The sequence below is a fragment of the Anopheles gambiae genome, chromosome 2, assembly GCF_943734735.2.
Source record: "Anopheles gambiae chromosome 2, idAnoGambNW_F1_1, whole genome shotgun sequence".
NCBI lineage: Eukaryota > Metazoa > Arthropoda > Insecta > Diptera > Culicidae > Anopheles > Anopheles gambiae.
In genome coordinates, this window is record NC_064601.1 from 106,166,558 (window position 1) to 106,187,908 (window position 21,351).

At 52.4% G+C, this 21,351-nt stretch overlaps 6 protein-coding genes across 6 annotated transcripts; 2 read left to right on the plus strand and 4 right to left on the minus strand.

Moving 5' to 3' along the window:
* Positions 1-17: 17 nt before the first annotated feature.
* On the minus strand, positions 18-9,493 carry LOC1270335 (uncharacterized). Its single transcript, XM_309020.4, has 12 exons — positions 9,351-9,493; positions 8,588-8,958; positions 7,532-8,521; positions 7,156-7,458; positions 5,871-6,151; positions 3,919-4,716; positions 3,372-3,840; positions 3,142-3,304; positions 2,084-2,374; positions 1,146-1,977; positions 600-1,068; positions 18-518 (listed from the first exon to the last, which is right to left on the minus strand). Exons 1-12 carry the CDS (start codon positions 9,426-9,428, stop codon positions 107-109), a joined length of 5,457 nt encoding a protein of 1,818 aa, XP_309020.4. The 5' UTR covers positions 9,429-9,493; the 3' UTR covers positions 18-106.
* On the minus strand, positions 2,525-9,575 carry LOC4576573 (carboxylic ester hydrolase). The gene is made up of 4 exons (XM_061646661.1): positions 9,468-9,575; positions 3,919-4,716; positions 3,372-3,840; positions 2,525-3,304 (listed from the first exon to the last, which is right to left on the minus strand). Exons 2-4 carry the CDS (start codon positions 4,706-4,708, stop codon positions 2,869-2,871), a joined length of 1,695 nt encoding a protein of 564 aa, XP_061502645.1. The 5' UTR covers positions 4,709-4,716; positions 9,468-9,575; the 3' UTR covers positions 2,525-2,868.
* On the plus strand, positions 4,716-7,114 carry LOC1270332 (esterase B1). The gene is made up of 3 exons (XM_309019.5): positions 4,716-6,426; positions 6,507-6,629; positions 6,710-7,114. The coding sequence occupies exons 1-3, from the start codon at positions 4,781-4,783 to the stop codon at positions 7,011-7,013; spliced, it is 2,073 nt and encodes a 690-aa protein (XP_309019.5). The 5' UTR covers positions 4,716-4,780; the 3' UTR covers positions 7,014-7,114.
* A 400-nt stretch (positions 9,576-9,975) lies between the features above and the next one.
* On the plus strand, positions 9,976-15,036 carry LOC4576565 (juvenile hormone esterase). Its single transcript, XM_061646660.1, has 4 exons — positions 9,976-10,540; positions 10,610-10,977; positions 11,048-12,031; positions 12,106-15,036. The coding sequence occupies exons 1-4, from the start codon at positions 10,469-10,471 to the stop codon at positions 12,416-12,418; spliced, it is 1,737 nt and encodes a 578-aa protein (XP_061502644.1). The 5' UTR covers positions 9,976-10,468; the 3' UTR covers positions 12,419-15,036.
* LOC1270331 (ester hydrolase C11orf54 homolog) lies at positions 12,409-14,017 on the minus strand. Its single transcript, XM_309016.5, has 3 exons — positions 13,882-14,017; positions 13,714-13,812; positions 12,409-13,648 (listed from the first exon to the last, which is right to left on the minus strand). The coding sequence occupies exons 1-3, from the start codon at positions 13,958-13,960 to the stop codon at positions 12,861-12,863; spliced, it is 966 nt and encodes a 321-aa protein (XP_309016.4). The 5' UTR covers positions 13,961-14,017; the 3' UTR covers positions 12,409-12,860.
* Positions 15,037-15,899: 863 nt separating the features above from the next.
* On the minus strand, positions 15,900-20,446 carry LOC1270330 (uncharacterized). Its single transcript, XM_061646659.1, has 5 exons — positions 19,726-20,446; positions 19,407-19,640; positions 17,695-19,339; positions 17,481-17,620; positions 15,900-17,407 (listed from the first exon to the last, which is right to left on the minus strand). The coding sequence occupies exons 1-5, from the start codon at positions 19,961-19,963 to the stop codon at positions 17,232-17,234; spliced, it is 2,433 nt and encodes an 810-aa protein (XP_061502643.1). The 5' UTR covers positions 19,964-20,446; the 3' UTR covers positions 15,900-17,231.
* Between the last annotated feature and the right edge of the window lie 905 nt (positions 20,447-21,351).

The following is a 21,351-nucleotide window of genomic DNA, read 5'->3' on the forward strand; positions in this document are numbered from 1 at the left end:
ATACCCATTGCGGAATGTTATCTTACAGTAACCCTTTGCGCGAAAGGTCTATGCATTTCTAAGCTCTATGAATGAAGATATGATATTGGTAGTAATCCGTCCGCCCTCACGCCACCAGATTGGGATTGAAGCGTTCGGCCAGCGACCTCCAAAACTGTATCCGCTCCTGCATCGGATTCTCCACCACCTGCACCTGCTCGTTCAGGTCGAGGGCGCGCAGCACGAACGGTTCCCCGGCAGCGGTCGGTGGCAGCGGGTCCCACTGGAAGCCAACATCGTCACCCTCCGGCGTAGGCTGGCCGTACTTGGCAAAGTTGGTCCACAGACGGCAGAGCAGCGTGCGGCCCTGGTCCGCTACCGAGCCGGCCTCGACCGGGACAGTAATTTGACTGCCATTGAACAGATAGGACAGCTCGTCGGCATGGGCCGCTCCCGGTGTACCGTCCGGTACGCTGAACTGCTTGCGCAGCTGGTTCAGCTCGCTCTCGTACGAGAAGCGATAGAAGTACAGTGGTGCCCTGGAAGCATACGGACAAAAACTCTCATTTTAATAAGCTCAGCAAACAACAAATCCCCCCCATGAGCGCTGCGCTACATACTCCTGCTGGAAGCGGGAATGCAGCTCCGCCGCTGCGTACACCGGGAAGTAAAAGCCAACGTCTCCCACCAGATCGAGCAGGTGGCCGAGTCCATCCCGCTCGATCGGTTTGTCCTGGAAGTAGAACTGGCGTATCTCCTCGATCACGGCCGGCGCAAAGTCACGCGGTATGCCCAGATCGAGCGGCAGCAGGCTGGCCAGATTGGTCGTAACCTCGTCGAACCGCTGCTGCAGCAGCCCATAAAACACCAAACCCTCCCCACTGGTGACACCGTGAATGAGCGGCACGTTGGTCACGTTCGGTTGCTTCAGCAGCTCCTCACCGCGCTGCGGAATGATTGCGTCCTCCGAGCTGGGATCCTCAATGCACGGAATGAACGGCGACATGCAGTAGAGGCTGTTCTCCGACTCTTCGAACGCTTTCGTGGAGTTGGACACCAACTCTTCGGCCGATGCGTTTTGCAGCGTTGCTGAAAAACAAAAAAAAAGGAATATAAGCCACCTTTCTATAAGAGTCAACATTTCACAAAACGTCTCCCGAACTTACCCAAAACACCCGCATCGTCCTCGCCTTCGTAGCCCAACACGGCGGCCAGCTTGCGCGCCCTACCCTCCGGCTGGTACTGCAACCCCCATGGACAAAACACCGATCCCGACTGGCAAATCGCTTTGTGGAAGTATTGGCGCGACTTCGGACAGAGATAGTGCCAGTTAACCGACGCACTGCCAGCACTCTCCCCAAACAGGGTCACGTTCGAGGGATCACCACCGAACCGTGCAATGTTCTCCTGCACCCAGCGCAGCGCCAACTGTTGATCCTTCAGCCCCTGGTTACCATGGATACCGACCGACGGTAGGGCAAGAAATCCAAGCGGCCCTAGCCGATAGTTCAACGTCACCAGGACGACACCGTGCTGCAGCAGATAGTCCGGCCCGAAGAAGTCCGTATTGCCGCTGCCGGTGTAGTAGCCACCGCCGTGTATCCACACCATCACAGGTTTCAGCATGCCGAGCGCATCGCCCGGACCGCTCGTCGTGTACACGTTCAGGTACAGACAGTCTTCAACGCCTGCGGGCCCCTCGGGCAGTGCCATAATCGCCAGACAGTGGCCACGCTCCGACCCACACTGGAGCGGCTGCTCGTCGAACTGGTCCAGCGGAACGGGCGGCTTAAAGCGCAGCTCACCGACCGGCGGCTTGGCGTACGGGATGCCCTGGTAGGAGTAGTACTCCGACCCGTTCGGCAGTGGCTTCCGGCGGCCAACAATTTTCCCCGCCACTACATCCAGCTCCACTGCGTCGGCAAACACTAGCGGTGGTCCGTTCGAGGCACCGCTTCCTTCCGGCTCGACGATGATCGGCACATCTTCTGCTGGAGGCTGCGAAAACACACACACAGAGCAGGCAAGTTATCAATGGTTACGTAATTGTGTTTACTTTCTTTCGCTCTCTTCGCACACCGTTTGTGGAGGCGGCGCGCCTTACCTGATAAGCGGTAGCCGGTGGCATACCGTTCGGATCCACGACCGACGGTGGCATAAAGTTCGGATCCACGACCGACGGTGCCATGAAGCTCGGATCCACGACCGGCGGCTGGGCCGGATTCGTCTTGGCGACCGTCGGCGGAACGTACAGCTTGCGGATAACCATCCTGATCGGAAGTTTGCTGCGGACTGAGCCGGTCCAGCCCAAACGGGCGCGCGCGTAGGCGATTAAAGCGTTTAGCGGTGGTTTGCTATCATCGAGCGCCGGGAGATAAGATTGCTGCAGTTGTTTCTAGATTTAAACAAACGGCAAACACCGAAACTTCGCTCCACGCAGCTTTGAAGATGTTCCGCCCGAAGACCGCGGGCCCAAACAATATCTAAACATTGGACAGGTAATGTTCATCGGAGAGTTGCAAAGAGTTCCCTGCAAGGACAACACTTATCTCTTAACGCTCTTTTTTTTATTAATATACAGTTACCCACATTTTTTGGCCATAATTTTAGGAATCTCTGTCTCTACACCGTAAATGGCATTGCTATCAATTACGATAAAAGTTCTTATCGAAGGCGTTCGAAGAGTACGCTTACAGGCAGATTAACCAATCAAAATTCTGATTACTGGAACATTAAATAATAACTGAGGTCGGTGCAGTAAGGTTTCAACATATTTCGGGTGTGGCCCTGATGATGTCTTTCTTCATCGCCTCACACTCTGATTGCTGGCAATGAGAATGTCTACCTAAATTTGATGATAAATCAGATCGGAATTGCTGTTCAATGGTTTTATGGCATATCTACGGGTTTCACCCCCCTTCCGAGCAGGTCCCCATTATACTTTTTAAACAGGTCTCTCCAAAAATCGACACGATCAGCGAGGTGATTTGGCACCATCCTCATTCCGCACTGGTGGTCTATGTTTAGTGCCGTTAAATTAAATGGTTCCGTTGTCGGTTCCTGCAACGGTGTCCACAACACCTCCTCAGCGTCCAACCGTGGCACTCCCCGCCGGGCAAAGCTAGTCCACAGGCGGCACATTGCCTTTCGTAACTTCCAAGCCGGCGAATCCTGCTCCACCGCATCCGTATGGAAGAAGCTCGCGCTGAACAGGTAGCACACGTCATCCGCATGGCTTGCGCCACGATATTCCGCTGGCACTTTCCACTGCTGGCGAAACTTGTTCAGCTCCGTCTCGGCGCCAAAATGGTAGAAAAAGATATCGCTGAGGAATGAATGAGTACGAAAGTGTCGAGTTAATCAATTTCAGCAGGGAGATAGCAATGTCTTACTTTTTGCTACGACGAAGATGCAGCTCTGCCGCCTGTACGGTCGGAATTAGGTACATGGTGTCGGTAAAAATGCGACTCAGCTCGAACTCCTTCTCCAGCGTCACCTCGGTCGTACCGCAGTAGAACGCTAAAATGCGATCGGCCACCTCCGATCGCTCGCCTGCCGGAACGTTCAGCAAATCCGGAATGAAGCGACCCTTATCGTCCCTGTACCGTTGCAGGTGCTGCCGGAAGGTGTTAATCTTGTACAGTGCCTCCTCGCTGACCACTCCCAGTATCATCGGCTTGGCTGGCCGGTTGAAGCTGCCCAGCAAATCGAACGCATTTTCCGTAACGATCGGATCGATCGCATCGGAAGACTCAACCACCGGTCGAAAGGCGTACACCGAGTCGAGCGTTTTCTCGTGTGCCGAGAGGGCCTCCTTTTGCGATTTGGCCAACTGCTCGGGTGCAACATTCAAAAGAGTATCTGTAATAATGCAATTATAACGAAAAAAAAGGTTTTAGTTACTAAGAAAGCTCAAATTAAATTTCAAATCAATCATACCCAAAACTTCGCGATCGGAAGCATCGGGCGGACACCCGAAATACTCCGCAAGACGGCGCGCTTTCTGCTCCGGATGCTTCTGAAAGGTGATCGACGTAGTCGCCACCCCGGACTGGCATATGAGCTTGTGGAACAGCTGGTACGATCCCTCCGAAAGGTAATGTAGATGGGCCGAAACGCCACCGGCACTCTCCCCGAACAGTGTCACATTGTGCGCGTCCCCTCCGAACCGGCCAATGTTTGCCCTCACCCACTGCAACGCCAGCCGCTGATCTTTCAGTCCCATATTGCCGTAAATGCCCGCCGACGGTAGGCACAGGAATCCGGCCGGCCCGAGCCGATAGTTTACCGTGACGACGCAGGCGGGCCCCATCGCCACCAACCACTCGGGATGGTAAATGGACGAGTCGCCACTACCGGTGCAGAAGGCGCCTCCGTGCAGCCACACCATTACGGGCAGATCGGAGGAACCGTCCAAAGGGGTGGGGTTTTTCGGTGTGTAAACATTCAAATACAAACAATCTTCGGAGGCGAGGGGCGGGTTCGGTGGCAAGTAGCTGCTGGCCAAACTCACCGCCCGCTCTCGCGTACAGTCCAGCGCGGCTTGCCCGTCGTCCGAGTGGTGTGTTAGCGGTTGTGGCGGTTGAAAGCGTAACGGTCCGACGGGCGGGACAGCATACGGGATGCCTTTGAAGGTGTAGCACGGACCGGAACCATCGGGAAGGGGTGTTACCGTGCCACGGATGGGGCCGGATGTTATATTCACGGTGCAGGAGGATGCTTCAGCCATTTGGTTAACTGTAAAAGAAAAGAAAGAGAGCGAAAAGAGACAGACATTAGGAATTTGCAAATAAACGGCCAAATGTCCAGCGTTCAATCTTGCTCTGTGGATGCAGCAAAATTTCGGGAGGTCAAGCACAAGGTTACGGCGAAGGCTCGTCGAACAAATTACCGCCAATCGCAGTTCGTTAGTGATGCTGACCAACCGAAATCACGGTCACACACAGAAGATGCAAGCGCCGTGCTCGCTGTATACCGTCCGTTCCGATTATCTCGCAAATTCATTCCAGTTTCTCTACATGCGTGTGTATGTGTGAGTGCCAACCGCTCGAGCTTCATCGGACAGCCGTGGTGGGGAGATACATCTTCTGCCGATAAGCGCACCAAGCTCAGTTTGCATTGCGTTATTGCACGATCAACATATCGCTGCACAGTAAACAGTACACCTCCCTTTACCACCCACCACCAGAGCAAGGGACGCTATAGGACACCGACCGCAGACCACAGCATGGCAGAGAGCAAGATAACTGTCTCGATTCGGCCCGGCAACATTGTGGGCCTGAAGCGCGCCCTACCCAACGGGACCGATTGGTACGTTTTCAAGGGAATCCCGTACGCCCAGCCTCCGGTCGGATCGCTCCGTTTCAAGCCCCCGGTACCGCTGGACACTCTCCCGACCAGCCCGCTGGAATGCTTCGTCGACGGGCCGAGCTGCTACTCGGAAGATGTGCGCTTCCAGCGGATGTCCGAGGACTGTCTCTACCTGAACGTGTACAGCCCACAGCTGCAGCCGAAAACCCCCCTGCCGGTCATGGTGTGGATACACGGCGGTGGGTTCTACGTCGGAACCAGCGACTCCGCCCTCTACGAACCGCCGTACCTGGTGCAGCAGGGTGCCGTTGTCGTGTGCATCAACTATCGGCTCGGGCCGCTCGGATTTCTCTCCCTCCCATCGGCCGGTGTCGACGGCAACATGGGCCTGAAGGACCAGCGGATGAGTCTGCGCTGGGTGCGGGACAACATTGCCCAGTTCGGGGGCGATCCGCACAATGTGACGCTGTTTGGCGAAAGTGCCGGCGGTGCCTCGGTCCATCTGCACTATCTGAGTGAGGTGTCGCGGGCGTATTTTCACCGTGCGATCGCCCAAAGTGGCACCGCGTTTAACGACTGGCTGTGGCAGCGCGAACCGGCCGACCGGGCACGCAAACTGGCCCGGCTGCTCGGTGGCGAGGAGTCCGACACGGACGAAGCGGTTCTTGCCACGCTGATGGGTGCGAGTGCGGAACAGATGACGGCACTGCAGAACCAGTGCATGAGCGAGCGGGACCAAACGATGTTGGTACGGTTCCCCTTCACGCCCGTGATTGAGCGGGTGGGTGCGGTCGATGCGATCATTACGGAACATCCGGCCCGTGCGGCGGAGAAGACGTTCGCGAATCCAATTCCGCTCATGCTGGGAAGCACCAGCGATGAGGGGTTAGTGCTGCGGGGGTTTGTGAAGGAAAAGCTGCCCCTGTACCAAACCGACCCGACGAGGCTGATCCCAGTCACGCTGGCTTTAGACAGCGAGGAGCAGGAGCGGAGCGCGCGTGACGCGATTGTGAAGTTTTTCTTCCAAGAACGCCCAATTGCGGAGGAAACCATGCGCAAGATTACCACCATATTGGGTGACAATTTAAACACGCTGCCGGGATACATTGCGGCGGAACTGCACGCTCGGTTCCAGAGGTAAAACGGGACCGGCCGGGTGCAAGCTCACTTGATTGGTTTAAATTGATCGTTTGCGTTTTGCGCCTTCCCATTTTTAGCGCTCCACTGTATATGTACGTCTTTTCGCACATGGGCGCGCTGAACAAGTATCGCGAGGAATACAAGATTCCGCCGGAGGAGGTCGGCGCGGTCCATGCGGATGAGCTGTACTATCTGTTCAGGTTCGCTGTTCGATGTGGTTTTTTGTTTTCGCGCAAAATTCGTTCTCAATTAAGCGTTTTTTCTTCTTCTTTTGCTGTAGCTCTTCCCTGTACAACACGGCCGCAGTGCAGGACCACACCGAGAGTGGCAGGTTCCGGGAGTACTGCTGCAACCTGTGGGTTAACTTTGCCCGGTTTGGCAATCCACACGCAACGCTCGTCGACTGGGCACCGGTCGAACGGCCGGCAAAGGGAGCCGAGGACAGTTTCTATCCAGCGGCAATGAATCTGAAGAACATTGGGGATTGTACAATGACCACCGAGTTCTTCTACGAGCGGTTCCAGTTTTGGAAGGACCTTTACCGCAAGTACAACGGTTCGCATCTGCTGCCAAAGGTGGAGTAACGGCTTCGGATCGTGGCGCCTTCTTCGACGATGATGAATTCATGTTAACTTTCCCCGCTTTTTATTAAACTGTGCAATGATGCATTCCCTCAACCGAGCAATAAGTCCAGCGTGTGCGTATGTGTGTGGTGCGCTTTATAGCTTCACTTTGAGAAAATCATCATTCCATCGCTTGTAAACAGTGCGCCAAAAATCGATTCGCTCCTTGGCCGGGTCCATGATCATTTTCGGTTCTGCCGCTATATCTAAACACTGCAACCGGAACGATTCACTGGCTGCGCTTGGGGCGATTTTGTCTACCGGCTGCCAGCGGAAGGGAAGACTCTCATCGTTGGCCGGTGTCGGATGGCCATGCTTGGCAAAGTTGGTCCACAGCCGACACATGAGCTGCCGAACGCGGCCCGCTTCCGTGTCCGGTTTGACGTCATAATTTGCCAGTCTCATCCTACAAATGCACAAAACACAAAATGTCTGTTATCTTTCAGTGGTTCAGTGGAATAAGCTAGCTTCGAACTTACAGGAACAGGTACGACAGCTCGTCCGCATGGCACGCGCCGGGAATGGACAGCTGCAGCAGCTTTTTGTACATATTGAGCTCCCCGTCATAACTAAACTGGTAGTAAAACATGGGCGAGTTCGGTTGATAGCGCGCGTGCAGCTCCGCACACGTATTCGCCAGTATCCCGAAGTGATAATCCGTCATCAAATCGGCCAGCTGGTTCGCCGTTTCCTTCGTAACGCCCTGCGCGCCACAGTAGAACTGTTTAACCTCGCTCGCCAGCTGCTCGCAGGCGGCACTGTCCGGCGCCATGTTAACCGTGCGCGGAATCATCCGTGCCATATCGTTATCATACAGGTCGAGCTTTTTGATCGCATCCATCATCATGATGGTGCCCTCGCGGTCATTGTTTCCGAAAATGATTGGCATCGTGCCGGTACGGTCGCGCTGCTGCATCGCCACGAACGGATGGACCGGCACGACCGTGTCCGGACCCGGTTCACCCTCCTCCACCACTGGTTTAAACGGCATCGGCAGACCGCGCCGTTTCTCGTCGGCCGACAGTGTGTGCAGCATTAGCCCCATCAGCTGGGCCTTGTCCGCGGCCAGTAGCGTTTGGTACACCTGCTCGTCCGTCTTTGCGTCGGGATCGATGTGCCGGGCCAGCGACCGGGTACGGTTGATCGAATCGCGCTGCATCACCCACTCCATGACGGAGGCCCCACTCTGACAGATCGCCCGGTGGAAGTACTGCCGCGAAACGAGCGACAGCATGTGCAGATGGACGGAGGCAGCACCGGCACTCTCGCCGAACAGGGTCACATTGTGCGGATCGCCGTTAAATGCGGCAATGTTCTGCTGCACCCAGCGCAGCACCGCCAGCTGATCCTTGAGGCCCGCGTTGCCCTCAATGCCCTGGCTGGGCAGATGCAGAAAGCCAAGCGCACCGAGCCGATAGTTTAGCGTGACCACAATCACCTCATCCTGGAGCAGATATTCGGGCGAGTAGCTAAAAGTAAATCGAGGCGTTTAAGTTTATTAAGGCGTTGATCAGTCAATCGTAGCGTAATCCTACCAATCGCCATTGCCACTGCCAAACAGAAACGCTCCACCGTGAATGAATACCATCACCGGCAGCGGTTGGCCAGCCCTTTCCCCGGCTCCGGGCGTGTACACGTTCAGATGCAGACAGTCTTCCGATCCTTCCAGCTCCTGGGTGAACATGTTTCTGCTGAAGCAAACGTCCCGCTCGACACTGCAGTCCAGCACCGGGTAGGGGAATCGGTCCAGCGGCTGCGGGGCCCGGAAGCGCAGCTCACCGACTGGTGGCTTCGCGTACGGGATGCCCCGAAAGGCACAGAAAACGCCCCCATTCGGGAGCTGCTCCTTCACGCCACTCACCGTACCTTGGTGGACCTTTACGTTCACCCGATCGATGTTACGCATCTGTGAATTTTTGCAAATAAGTGTGGGGTAAGAGCAAATGGGCCGGATTAGTGAAAAACTATTCAATTTGGGGCAAGCAAGGTGCCGCGTTTCGTACTGTTACTTATTGACGCACGCAAGTACCACAAGCTGCTGCCGATTTGCCACAAACAACAGACCGCAGGGGAGCCAACAACCCGTCCTATCGGACAATAAACCACGCAACCCGCAGATAAAGCCACGGACGATTAAATGTGCCAACTCATGAACCACAACTGTAGCTTCTAATCGACAATCTTACCCACTCGTGATATGTTAACGCGCTACATTAGCGGGGTGGGAGGCAGCTACATGTACGAAGGTCAAAAATGAAAACAAGGGATGGAGGTCTCTCACACGCACGCAATACTTGCCCATCGGACGCTGGAAGCGAGAGGAACTTGGGCCGAGCATAGATGTTTGGAGCCGAATAGTTGTGCACACTTGAGCATGATTATATTTACAAGCTAAAACTATTACTATTAGCTCACACTTTTCTCTTGTCCTTCCTTGTGCAGTGGTGGCGTTTGCGGGGAATTTATCTATTTAAATTTGCGATCGTAAATTAGCTACAAATAATTAAAAAACAGCTGCTTCTGTGCACCAGGCACGATGTAAACAAACCTGAGAACTGTCAAACTGATAACGAATGTCAAAGTCATCGAGCAAAGCAGGGGCAGTGGGATTTTTGAACATTCCAATTGGAATTTCAATGGCGCATTTTATTCGTTTTGGCGGTTGGTTTAAACTTTGAATTCTTGAGTCGGTTGGTAATATTCGTTCATTTCGTAAATAATAGAAATTAAAAAATTGATTTCAAATGTAAGTGTTAACAAATGCGATAGAGCAATCATAAGCAATTTATAGAGTTTTTATTAATAAGACAAAAATTAAAATACGATTTAAGCCTATGTAAGCCTAGCCACGTGGTTCCACACGTGTCTCCCGAAGACCCAGATAATATGTGCAATGGCGGCCGTGCAAGGAGAATAAGCGCGAACGAATGGCTAGTTTTATTGTTGGACTAAGATCAGAAACACCAGGAATATCTTCTTCTTCTATTTGGCATAACGTCCTACGTGGACATGCCGGCCTATACACAGGCTTTTGAGATTTAATGCATAACCACGCAGCCAGATAGTCAATCCTTTCTACGTGGAGACGGTCTATTTTAGGCTTAAACCCATGACAGGCATATTATTGACTCGTTCCAGTTGACGACTGTAACATGGAAATGTAAATGTTTCCAATGTTTGTAATCTAAAGCACGAATGAATTGCAATCAATGGAACGTGCAATCACACACACACGCGCACGAATGATGAATAAATGCACCTATGTTTGTTCACGCATCGAATTTAGAAGGATGCCGCGTGCAGACATCTTCCATGGTCGATCATGCAAGGAAAAACAAAGCCAGAATTGGTACAAAACCAACCAAAGCAGGCTGGTTTAAAATGTGCTCATACTCACCCCGTGCGGTACCGTTGCTATGTGGTCCATTCTGAAGCTATCCTCCAGTCTACCACTTGTTGGTAGTTTTCTACCCTGTTTGAGGAGACGCGTAAGTATCCCTCACGGTACTAAATCCTTATTCTAAATCTGTTATTAATCGTTATCCTTTTACTTACAGCTAAGCACCATAAACCGTTTGAATGTTGATCTGCACTGTGGAACCGTGTGTGGGATTGTTGAGAAGCTGCCGGATGGGAACGATTTCTACGCCTTTCGTGGCATACCGTACGCCGAGCCCCCGGTCGGTGAGAATCGCTTCCAGCCTCCAGTTCCGGTGACGAAGTTCGTAACGTCCGTGCTGGACTGCAGCACGGAACGGGACACCTGTGTGGCGAAAAATCCCTTCAACCAGCAATGGCAAGGCTCGGAGAACTGTTTACATCTGAACGTGTACACGCCGCAGATGAACCGGCCCGATGCACCCCTTCCGGTGATGGTATTTATCCACGGCGGAGCGTTCAAGTATGGCAGTGGAAATAGCGATTGGTAAGAACTTCGCATCGCAAGAACTTTGCTGCAGAGCTTACTTTGAATGAGAACGGTTTTTATCTTTCAGTTACTCACCAGAATATTTGCTCGAGCAAAATGTGGTCGTCGTAACGTTCAACTATCGGCTCGGTCCTCTCGGCTTTCTGCATCTGCCGTCGCAGGGCATCGAGGGTAATGCGGCGCTTCACGATCAGCTGCTCGTCCTACGCTGGGTTGCTGACAACATCGCTCACTTCAACGGTGATCCGCACAATGTGACGCTGTTTGGTGAAAGTGCCGGCGCCGTATCGGTTCACCTGCATCTTCTGTCGCCCCTGTCCACACCGTTCTTCCACAAAGCGATCTGCGAGAGCAGCGTGGCGCTAGCAGATTACGCCGTACCGAACGATACGCTTGGGAACTCGCGACGCCTTGCGCAACTGCTCAATCCTTCCGCCCACAGCGATGCAGAGATGGTGGAAACGTTGCGATCGGCACCAGCACAGCGGTTGGCCGAGCTTTGCGATCGAACGGCAATCGGGGAGGAAAAGCGTGGGTCCATCATAATGCCTTTCAGACCGGTGGTGGACCAGTCGGCGAAGGAACCAATCGTTCCGTTGCATCCTATTAAAGCGTTGGGCATTGATGGTCGCATTCCTGCTATACCGTTGCTGCTCGGTTACAACAACCGGGAAGGAGGTTCGTTTCTTACGCACATCCTGAAGCATCCCGAGCTCTACCAGGCAGACCTGGAGCGTATCATTCCGCGCACGATCGATGTAACGCATGGCACGCCGGAAGCGAAAGATCTGGCCCGTGCGATCGAAGCGTTCTACTTCGGCCCGGAAGGCCTCTCACATCGCAAGGTAAACGAATGTGCCGATCTGATGTCGGACTTTAGCTTTACGATATTGATGAGGGTGACGGCGGAGATGCATGCCCGGTACCAGCACCGGTCGCCACTGTTCTTCTATCGGTTCGAGTACGATGGAGAGTTGAACCAGTACAAGAAGTTTCTGCCCTTCCCGATTGCCGGAGCCTACCATGCCGACGAGCTGGGATATCTGTTTCGGTAAGTGTTTTTTTTTTGGATTGTTTGCAAACATGTTCAAGTATTTACCATCCGGGTACTTTCTGATGTGGCAGTATGCGAATGCGGCCGAAAGAGGTACAGCCACAGTCGGTCGAAGCACGTGTACGCCGGTACATGTGCCGGATGTGGACCAACTTTGCCCGGTACGGCAATCCGACACCGCCGCACGATGAGTCGCTCTGTTTCGGCTGGACGCCAGTGCCAACGCTCGAACCGGACTCCACTGCACCGTTCCACCTGCCGTACCTGCGCATCAACGGCGAACCGGAGATGGCGCTCGATCCGGACAAGGAAAGGATAGACTTTTGGCGGCAAATTTATGACAAATTCAATGGAGGATTCCATAAACCCGTCGCTAAGCTTTAGCATCGTTTATTCCAGCCTTGACTTTGTCTTTAAACCCTCCATTTGTTCCGCCTAATTTGCTTATCAGCAATTTGTCAACACTTCAAAACAATTACTCTACCCCACACGGAACAAAAAATCCAATTTTCGGGCCTGTCAAACAAAGGCTAACCAACCGTAACGCTTCCGCTGCTGCGCACTATCGCTCCGTGCCGTCCGCGGTCAAGTGCGCTCGCGTGCCCCAGTCCGGGCGCTTATCAGTACGAGCCCTCGCGTTGGCCTACATTTGCTGCGCGAATGTGCGCGAAAAGTAAACGCAAATCGAACTCTATCGGTGGTGGTGGTGTGTAGTGTTGTTGTTTGTGGCCGTCTTACTGCTGCCCTCTATCAAGGTTTTGTTTATTCTGCTCGCCCCCCCATGCCGCTTCACTTCCTTCGATGCACTTTAGTCGCTTCCTGATCCTTAATCGCGACCGAACTTGTGCGTGTTGACCGGCTTGTCGACACGCACGATCCGCTCGCCCGCCACAAAGTACCCCTCGTACTCGACCGTCTCGGGCGTCGTGTCGATATGGTAGTGGCCACCATGGCCGTGCGTGGAAAAGCTGTGGAAATGCTGCAGCCGCAGATCCAGCTCGCACTCATTCGTGACCAGCGTGCCGACGTTCACGAGCGGCGCCGGCATGTCGTAAAAGTTGAGCCACTCGTTCAGCTGCTCCTCCGTGTGGATCGGATTGGTAGAGAACGGTGACATGACGTGCTGCTTCGCTTTGCCCTCCCGCAGCAGAAAAACACCGCCCAGCCCTACCGCCCGTTCGCCGTACCGATCATCCAGACAGGTGCGAATGCTCGCAATAAAGTCCTTGTTGCCGGTGCGCTTTGTGCAGCTTACCTTCAGCACGGGCCCAGCGTTTCCTTCCGCAACGAGCAGATTGGCCAGCAGCGCACAGCGCGTTTCAGTGCTGGGGATTTTACGCACCACAACCTCCCGCTCGGCCGTCACCATTGCCAGGTGGCTTTCACTCACGACCGTGCCCGGGGGGCTGTAGCGCAGGTTGAACATGCCCTCGCAGTTCGAGCTGACCAGCGGGAACGGTCCGGCACCGGCACCGATGACAATGAACGGCTTCTCTTCGCCATGCAGAGCGCGTTTGGTGACGGACACGAGATCGTATAGCTTGGTACGATCGACCACGGGCAGTAGGTACGGTGGTCCCCCGATTTCGATCAGCGCGGGCGTTCCGTTTAAACCTAAAAGAGTAGGAAATTGTAAAAAAATGCTTCCCGGGCAGGCTGAGCTGCAAAAGTGAACGCACCAGATCCGGCCAGATGGAAGGGCGCCTTGCTTAAATCCGGACACTCTACCACTTCCACGCTAACCGTTGCGAAACAGGAGCCGAGTCCAGCGGCAAGCACTGAAAGAAAGAAAAAAGTTGCTCGTCAGATTGTTAATGTATTGCTTTGTAGCTCCACTCCACACTTACCATCGCGCAATTCCGTCAGGGACGGTGTGTGCAGCGGCTTCTCTTCGAACAGTAGCTTGGCCGTATCGAGACTCTCCATCGTGCAATGCAAGCGAATGCCTTTCCGTGTCCGTGCTGTACAACCGATCGTCGCGGAATGTGACCTCCCTCCCAGTGCCTCCCAGGAAACTGCGGACGCGATCGCGAGCGCGGTTGTTTATTCACTTGTTCTGCTTCTTATTCCAATTCCCCACATTCACATGCACCAACCGCGATGACCTGACGACGACATTGCCCGACATGGGGTGGCAGACCCACAACCCCTTCCAACTGCACCGCCTGTATCAGTGTGTGTAAACAATCACAACAATCCTCAGCAAAGTAGCAAAGCGGTTTTTATCTTCCAGTGCCAACCCCCTTCCCCGAGGGTAAAAAGGGCCTTATCGCGTACCGCAAATATTGGAAGTACCGCGATAAACTGACACTGGCCACAGTGGACAAGAGATAAATGACTTCACACTTTAGTGGAGTGGTGTTTCAATAACATCGTGTCTGTGAGCGAACCATTCCCTGCCGATCAGATGGTTTTTATGTTTGTGTTGCGCTTTCACCGCACGCAACATAAGCGCAGGTGCGAACGGTGGCGCGAAACGCAATGAAAGGCACAGGGCGAGTGTGCCCGTTGCCCGTACACCAATACACAGGCAAGCGATGGAGAGTTTTAAAACGTTTCAATGAGAAGCATTCTCACCTGAGAGGGAGCGGGAGAGTAGAAGTGCAACGGATATGATCGCACACCAGGGGTGCTGCAGCTACGGTGAACTAACACTGCCATTAGAATTATAAAAAAATATATTTAAAAATACGTTTTAAAGGCAATTTCATTTTGGATTTAGTGTTATTTTTGTTTTTCTTTTATGATTACTTGGATCATTCCAAGAACATTGCGCAAAATACAACGTGGAAAGAGAAAGGTAAACAGCACCTTAGCAACGATTACAAACAGGGGAGAGCGCAATTTAGAGCGTAAGGTATGAGAGAGTTAGTGAAAATAATTCTCTAAAAATGCAGCTAAGTGACGAGCATTACATTCTCATAGCCAAAAGTAAGCGACTTCAATACAAAAACGAATAAAAAACGAGTAATAATAATAATAAAAAATATAGAAAAAAAAAATAGATACATTTATACGAGTAGCAGGTCTGAAAAAGGATAAGTACAAAATTAGAATCCAATCAGATGACGATACTCTGATCAGTTTTTCTAAAATTAAATTAGGAATGGGGAAAAATGAAGTTTTCGTCGGAATCGATTCCAACTGGCTCCAAAGTTCTCTGGAATCGATTCCGGATAGTAGGTCCGTAATCAGTTTTCGGAATCGGAATCGGCTCGGGAACTAGCTCTGGAAGCTCGGTTCCGGAATAGGAATTTGCTCTGAAATCATAATCGGCTTCGAAATCGGAGTTGATTTCGGCATCTCCATAAGAATAGCCGCTTGGGTCCAATGATGCTAATGAGCCGCATAGAATCAAAATTTACTTGTAGACGATCCATTCAAATGGACATTCCCGAACTGATTTCACTTCTGATATTTCTTCTTTCGATTCAAGAACTGATTCTCATCCTTCTCATCATATTTCATTTCTGGAGACAATCCTGATTCCGTTACCGGAGCAAATTGCGATTCCCAGATCGATTCAGATTCCGCAGCCGATTCTGATTCCAAATGTGACTCCGGGAATCGGCTTCGGAGTCAACTTAGAAATCGGATATGAAATTGGAATCGATGCCAGCATCGGAATCAGCTCCGGAATTGATTTCAAACACGGAATCTGAATCGAGTAGGTCCGATTCGGAGCTCCCACCAATGCATCAAATCATAAAGAGGTGTAGTGATTACGGTAAATTCGAATCCCGAAATAAGATGAAACTATCGAACATCACTAAAATGCCGTATTGTGTTGGAAACTACTTCTACAAAGTGGCATACATTACTGGTAGTCTTCGGATCAGTTCTAGCGTACCAATTATTCTGACCATTTTTTATGCCATTTTAGCAGTTTATTGTTACGGTACTTTCATGCTTAGATGCAATTGGAATTCATTAACCCTTTTTGTTTTGTTTTTCTTTTGTGTTTTTGTTTTTTGCGTTGCGCTCGCTTACGTTACGTTGTCAACAATTGAAAGTCTAATGGAAAAGTATGGGAAATCGAACGATTAATAGTAGTAATTAGATTGATTGCGTTGTTTTTTTTCTTTTTCATCACGCGTGTTGTCCTTTAACAAATGTGGCGCAGTGCCCAGTGCGGGCAACTGCTGCGGGGAGAGAGGTTTGATAGGTTGGTGGTTGTATAGGAACAGCTTCAGGTGGCACGCACCCCGCGCTCACACTAGGGAGTAGGGGAGGAAGTAAAAGGTTTGTCTTTTACGCGGAACGGAACATAATTACACCCGTGACGGCACACGTGAACGGTTCCACACTTTACATCACCGAACGCGTGTGCCCAGAGCACGTGCACATTTTCCTTCCTGTTTTTTTAATGCTTTGTTAGGAATGGCCATTTCGAGACATTAATTACACATTCAACACATTCGATCCGGTCCCTGTACCCAATCGCGCTACACCGAAAACACCGGACTAGCAGTGTATATCGCAGACTCTTGTTTCTTTTGCTACAATTTTGTGTCCTTTTTTGCCCCCCCATACCGAGCATCTCGGTACTCTGAAGGGTATTCCCTATACATACCGTTGCTGCTGCTACTGCAGTCCTTTACCCTTTACTACGGCCGACTTTGACTGATTAAGCAAGGATTACTTGTGGGACAGGCCGATCAGTTCGGTTGCAGTACTACTGCGCTTTGCTGGCGCATTTTATCCTAGATTAACTAGATCACATTATTTTTCGTTTTTCTCGCTCAGAGTATGAGTGTGTGTGTGTGTCTATGATGTTGCGGGGCTTTTTTTTTGTTTTGTTCTATAGTGTCTTAATGTTTACTATTATTTGTCAAATTGCGTGTACACACACCTTCACCAGGTTTTGCCTTCAACGGCAGCAGGGCGCAACCAAGACAGCGATAAACAAATACTCATCTCATAGATGTGTATGTTGTACAATTACCATAAAATACCTCTTTCAATCAGGACAAGAAAGGACGAAGGGGAAGCGATGTTTAAAACATAATAAATAGCTAACCAAAAACAAAATAATAAACACACTTTGGTGTAGGTGTACGAGAAGCTGTAAGAGAAATTAAAACTCGAAAGTAAAATCAGCTGCCCCATTTGAACCATTTGGCCTAACCAAATACCCTGAGACGATTTTCGGGACGAGGTGTCTCTGTGTGTGTGTGTGAGTGTGGCAAACCCGCATTTAGGCTCGGAAGAATCGCACCACCCGCACTATATACTGGCGGCAAATGGGACACTCGCTCAGCACCTTGCCGCACGCGGTACAGGTCGTCATGTGGCCGCACTCCAGTATCACACACTCGATGGGTGCATCCATGCAAATTTTGCACAAATCGTCCGATGGAAGTTTTTCGATTGCTGCAATAGTAGGAAAGGGGTTGTATAGAGTACCGAGCAAAGGCACCGCCAAAGCCAGCCATCGGCGACTTACATGGGATTGATTTATAATCACGCCACAACCGTAGCACCCGTTCCTTTAGTTCGGCCTTCTCGCAGCATCCCTTAAAGTCGACCCGGTTTACCATTAGGATGCCCTTGAGCTGCTTCACCGACAGCACGTCCAGGTCCGCACTGAAATTGTGGCGATAGGAACATGATTTTCGTTACTAATCAGTTCAATTGTTTATTGTCCGTTGTCAGCTTACCTTTCCTTAATGTCGCTCAGCTTGATCTGCTTCATGTTGACCAGATCGAGGTTGCCGGACGAGTACAGGTTGGTACAGAGGGGCAAATCTTCCGGTGGTTTCGGGTTGCTCTGTCCCGCCTGTACCCCGTGCGCACCAGTTCGCGATCCGGACGCCGCCCCTTCGCCGGCCGCCTCGTCGCCCATGCTAACGCTAGCCTCCTCGGTGATGGACTCGGAATCGGTCAGATCGAACGAGCCCTTGCTCCGCCGCTCGAGATAGTTCAGGAACGCTTCCAGCTTGCGGCGCTTTTCCACCTCCGAAACGGTGGCCGCATCGAGCTGCTTGCGGAACTTTTTCAACTTCCTGCGGATGCCGTTGCGCCGCTTGCCGCAGCGGAAACACATACCGTGCGTCGTGCCAGTGTGGTTGGCCGGGTGACTAGAGGTTGGAATTGCATCGCTGCTGACCGTGGCGGCACGCAGAGCCGCCGTCTGCCGATCGTTGGTCGGTTCCGGACGCGACGGCACGCGACTCTCCGCCAGCAGGTAGCTGTCCGAGCGACAGCGCGTTATGACCGGCCCGACCGTCGAGCCGGCGGAAGGACTGTGGCCGAGGACGGGCACCGAGGGCAGCGGGTTTGGTTTAGTTTCCACCGAATGGCTGATACTGTCGCTGCTCTCCTCGTCCGCTTCGTTGGTCGTAACCGTGGTGGTTTCGTTCGTTGCATCGGTCATCGGCAGATCGCTGTGGGTGGCCGCTTCCAGTGTACCGCCTGCACCATCACCACCACCACCGCCACCCTCTCCATCGTCACCATCATCAACAGCACCAGCACAGTTCGCTTCTGAGGTATTGATGATTTGCCACTGGTCGGTGTCGTCGGTAGACGCTACCGTCGTGCCCAGTGCATCAGTCTCGGTCGTGGCCGCTAGCGTCGCATCCTGCGCAATCGCATGGTCCGCATTGCTGCTGCTACCCTCCCCGTCGGCCAGCAGATCGTCGAACGACGACGAGGGCGTTTGGCTGCGCGTGACCACCTTCGGGGGCGTACCGGCCGACGTGTCTGCGCTTGGTCCAGCCTGCACGGGCGACAGCAGATTGGAATGGGAATGGCTTCGGCGGGCCTGCTTCGACCGCTGCGGCACATCTGGTTCGCTTTTTCCACCTGCCTCCATCTGCTTCGTCACTGCACCGTCTCTTTCCTCATCCTCGTCGTCGGTGCAGCACTCGCACCCGTTTCCGCCCGGTTCCAGCGCCAGTATGCTCTCGATGCGATCGTCCAGCGTGGCCTGCGTTTGCCCCTCCACGGCTGACGGTTGCTGTTCGGCTAGCAGCGGCGCGGACGCTTCCCGGCTGGGCGTTGAAAACGAAGACGAAGCGGCACTGGTATCGGCACCACCGGTGGTTCCACTGCTGGCGCTGCTAAAGTGTGCCGACCGTTCCATCGAACCCGAATCGTACTGCTCGGGTTCCGCCCTTCGGTGGCCGTCCTCGTTGGAGGGAGAGGGATGGGTATGGTAGCCGGTGCCGCCGTTCGACGGCCGCTCACTAGGATCGACGGAATGGTACACATTGTTGCTGCCGAACCGTGGCTGGGTAAAGATGTGCCGCTGCTCCTCCTGCGTTGCGAACCCGCTGCTTGCCCGGCCCGCTTCCGGAGCGTCTGCGAAATGACAGAAACAACCCGTCGGTGTCATATTGCAGTGCAAGCATACGCTTGACGCACTTACCTCCGTTGATTTTCTCCGAAAAGGTAGAGAACAAATTCTGGCAGGTGTTTTTGATCTGATCGAACGTGTTGCTACAGTTTTTGGTGCCATTCCGATAGAAGCTGCCGTACCGGGATGAGCCACCGGATGCCGACTCCGTGTTGGACGAGGTGGCACTGAAGCTGCCGGGTGTGCGGGGCGAGCTGCCGCCAGAGTTTACATGAGCAATCACCAGATTTATCAGGTCGTCTTTTTCTGAAACAAAGAAATCAAATGAATGCGTCATTGAATGCGATATCAGGGGTACGCAGTTGCTGCAGCCCGTGGCCTGCCTGCTTACCGACGCAACCGGACGTGGAAATGTGCTTCGACTGCAGGTAAAAGATAAGATCCTTCACTTTTAGCTGGGCCAGATCGATGCGCGATAGAGGCCGCTTGGTGAAGATGGTACAGTTCGGGCAGAGGAACCGCTCCTGCCGCTTCGACAGGCAGTTCCGGCAGAACAGTCGGTGACACTCATAGCAGGACTTTTTGCGCGTTATGATGCCGAACTTCACATTGCACTTTTCGCAGGGCATCGCGTGTTCGGGTGCGCGGCACCGTCGTTGCCAGCGGTCGCGGTGCTTTTCCTTCGCTCGATCGGCAGCAAACGACGGCTAGTGCGGCGACGGAACGAAACGGAAACGAACGCAACCATTGACGCACGGGCGAGCTGGAGAGATTGCGACTACTTCCCTCGAGCCCTGCTGCCAAACACTTGCTGGCACCACGGACACAGAGCGTGTGTGTGTGTGCGCCGTGTGGAGTACGATTTGCGGGACGGGATGGTTCTGGGCGTAGTGTTTACAAGGGGAATGCAGCTTTTCCCTTCTCGACGGAACAAGCGATTGTGGCACGGGCACTACTGAGGTGGTAGTGTGATGAGGCAAACATCGCTAAATATTTCACAATGCCATACGCAGGGGGCAGAGCTATTCGCTGACCAATCTTTATTTTTTTCGCTAACTTTTGTTTTGTTGACAGTTCCTCAGATAAGGCAAGTTTGTGTTTGTGTTGGATTGCGTTTGACGGCCATTGGACACTGTCGCTCAGCGCAGGACAACGGAATTTGACATTTGAAGAGAAATATTCGTCGAATGCGGAACAAATTGAGCTGGCTCGACAAGTTTGCCCTCTTTATTACGGAGTTAACCACGAAAGCATCTTTTATTACGTGAATAAATGGTTTTATTGTATGCGGGACAATATTAGCGTTTAAATTGCATCATGTAAGAATCTCATTGAAAAAAACTATTCAGTACGTTCGATACACTTTGTCACTACTAAGCAGCGCTTGTGCAGCTGTCTGATGTTGCTTTTTGAACAAAGACAACTAGTGATGGGTCTAAACTAGTGGTGGACGGGTGGATCGGATCTACCGGGTCGGAGCCACCCGTAAGCGAACCGGACTCGCTGCACCAACGGGTCGGAGTCGCTTATGTTTTCTCGCACCTACGGATAATTCGGGTCCACCCGAGCTCGTAGCACCCGCGGGTCAGATTGGATTTCGACTCCAATTTAGCGCACTCGCTACACCCACGGGTTGGAATCGATTCCGACTGGCTCGCACCTGACTCCGGGTCGGGTCGTGAAATGAATCGTATGGAATCGTGTATTCCCAATCGATAGCGCAGCGGGTGCGATTGATCGGGTAGGATTAGATTAAAGACGCAACCCGAAGTCGCTGCATCAACGGCTCCGAGCCACTCTTTTATTTCCTGCACCTATTGAAGATAAAAATCTTCACAGCATACATGATTTACAATAATGATTTGTTTTTGTATTTATTTAATATTCATTGTAAGCTCTTGTTACTTTGTTAGTTTGAAAAGCAATTGCAATAAAATGTCTACCGCTAAGGCGTGTTTGAGCGACGCATCATTCAACTTTGGCGGTGTGCTCGAGCAGCGAAAGAAAGAAATAGGGA

Coding starts and splice junctions, on each gene's coding strand:
- LOC1270332 (XM_309019.5), top strand. CDS start 4,781: ATGTCCAGCGTTCAATCTTGCTCTGTGGATGCAGCAAAATTTCGGGAG. Junction 6,427..6,506: donor CTGCACGCTCGGTTCCAGAG/GTAAAACGGGAC, acceptor TCCCATTTTTAG/CGCTCCACTGTATATGTACG. Junction 6,630..6,709: donor GAGCTGTACTATCTGTTCAG/GTTCGCTGTTCG, acceptor CTTTTGCTGTAG/CTCTTCCCTGTACAACACGG.
- LOC4576573 (XM_061646661.1), bottom strand. CDS start 4,708: ATGGCTGAAGCATCCTCCTGCACCGTGAATATAACATCCGGCCCCATC. Junction 3,841..3,918: donor TTCCGATCGCGAAGTTTTGG/GTATGATTGATT, acceptor GCATTATTACAG/ATACTCTTTTGAATGTTGCA. Junction 3,305..3,371: donor CATCTTCGTCGTAGCAAAAA/GTAAGACATTGC, acceptor TTCATTCCTCAG/CGATATCTTTTTCTACCATT.
- LOC1270330 (XM_061646659.1), bottom strand. CDS start 19,963: ATGCCCTGCGAAAAGTGCAATGTGAAGTTCGGCATCATAACGCGCAAA. Junction 19,641..19,725: donor TTCCACGTCCGGTTGCGTCG/GTAAGCAGGCAG, acceptor TCTTTGTTTCAG/AAAAAGACGACCTGATAAAT. Junction 17,621..17,694: donor CTGAGCGACATTAAGGAAAG/GTAAGCTGACAA, acceptor CCACAATTTCAG/TGCGGACCTGGACGTGCTGT.
- LOC1270331 (XM_309016.5), bottom strand. CDS start 13,960: ATGGAGAGTCTCGATACGGCCAAGCTACTGTTCGAAGAGAAGCCGCTG. Junction 13,813..13,881: donor CCTGACGGAATTGCGCGATG/GTAAGTGTGGAG, acceptor TCTTTCTTTCAG/TGCTTGCCGCTGGACTCGGC. Junction 13,649..13,713: donor CTTCCATCTGGCCGGATCTG/GTGCGTTCACTT, acceptor CTACTCTTTTAG/GTTTAAACGGAACGCCCGCG.
- LOC1270335 (XM_309020.4), bottom strand. CDS start 9,428: ATGCTCAAGTGTGCACAACTATTCGGCTCCAAACATCTATGCTCGGCC. Junction 3,305..3,371: donor CATCTTCGTCGTAGCAAAAA/GTAAGACATTGC, acceptor TTCATTCCTCAG/CGATATCTTTTTCTACCATT. Junction 2,375..3,141: donor CGGTGGAGCAGGATTCGCCG/GCTTGGAAGTTA, acceptor GTTTAAATCTAG/AAACAACTGCAGCAATCTTA.
- LOC4576565 (XM_061646660.1), top strand. CDS start 10,469: ATGTGGTCCATTCTGAAGCTATCCTCCAGTCTACCACTTGTTGGTAGT. Junction 10,541..10,609: donor TACCCTGTTTGAGGAGACGC/GTAAGTATCCCT, acceptor TTTTACTTACAG/CTAAGCACCATAAACCGTTT. Junction 10,978..11,047: donor GGCAGTGGAAATAGCGATTG/GTAAGAACTTCG, acceptor TTTATCTTTCAG/TTACTCACCAGAATATTTGC.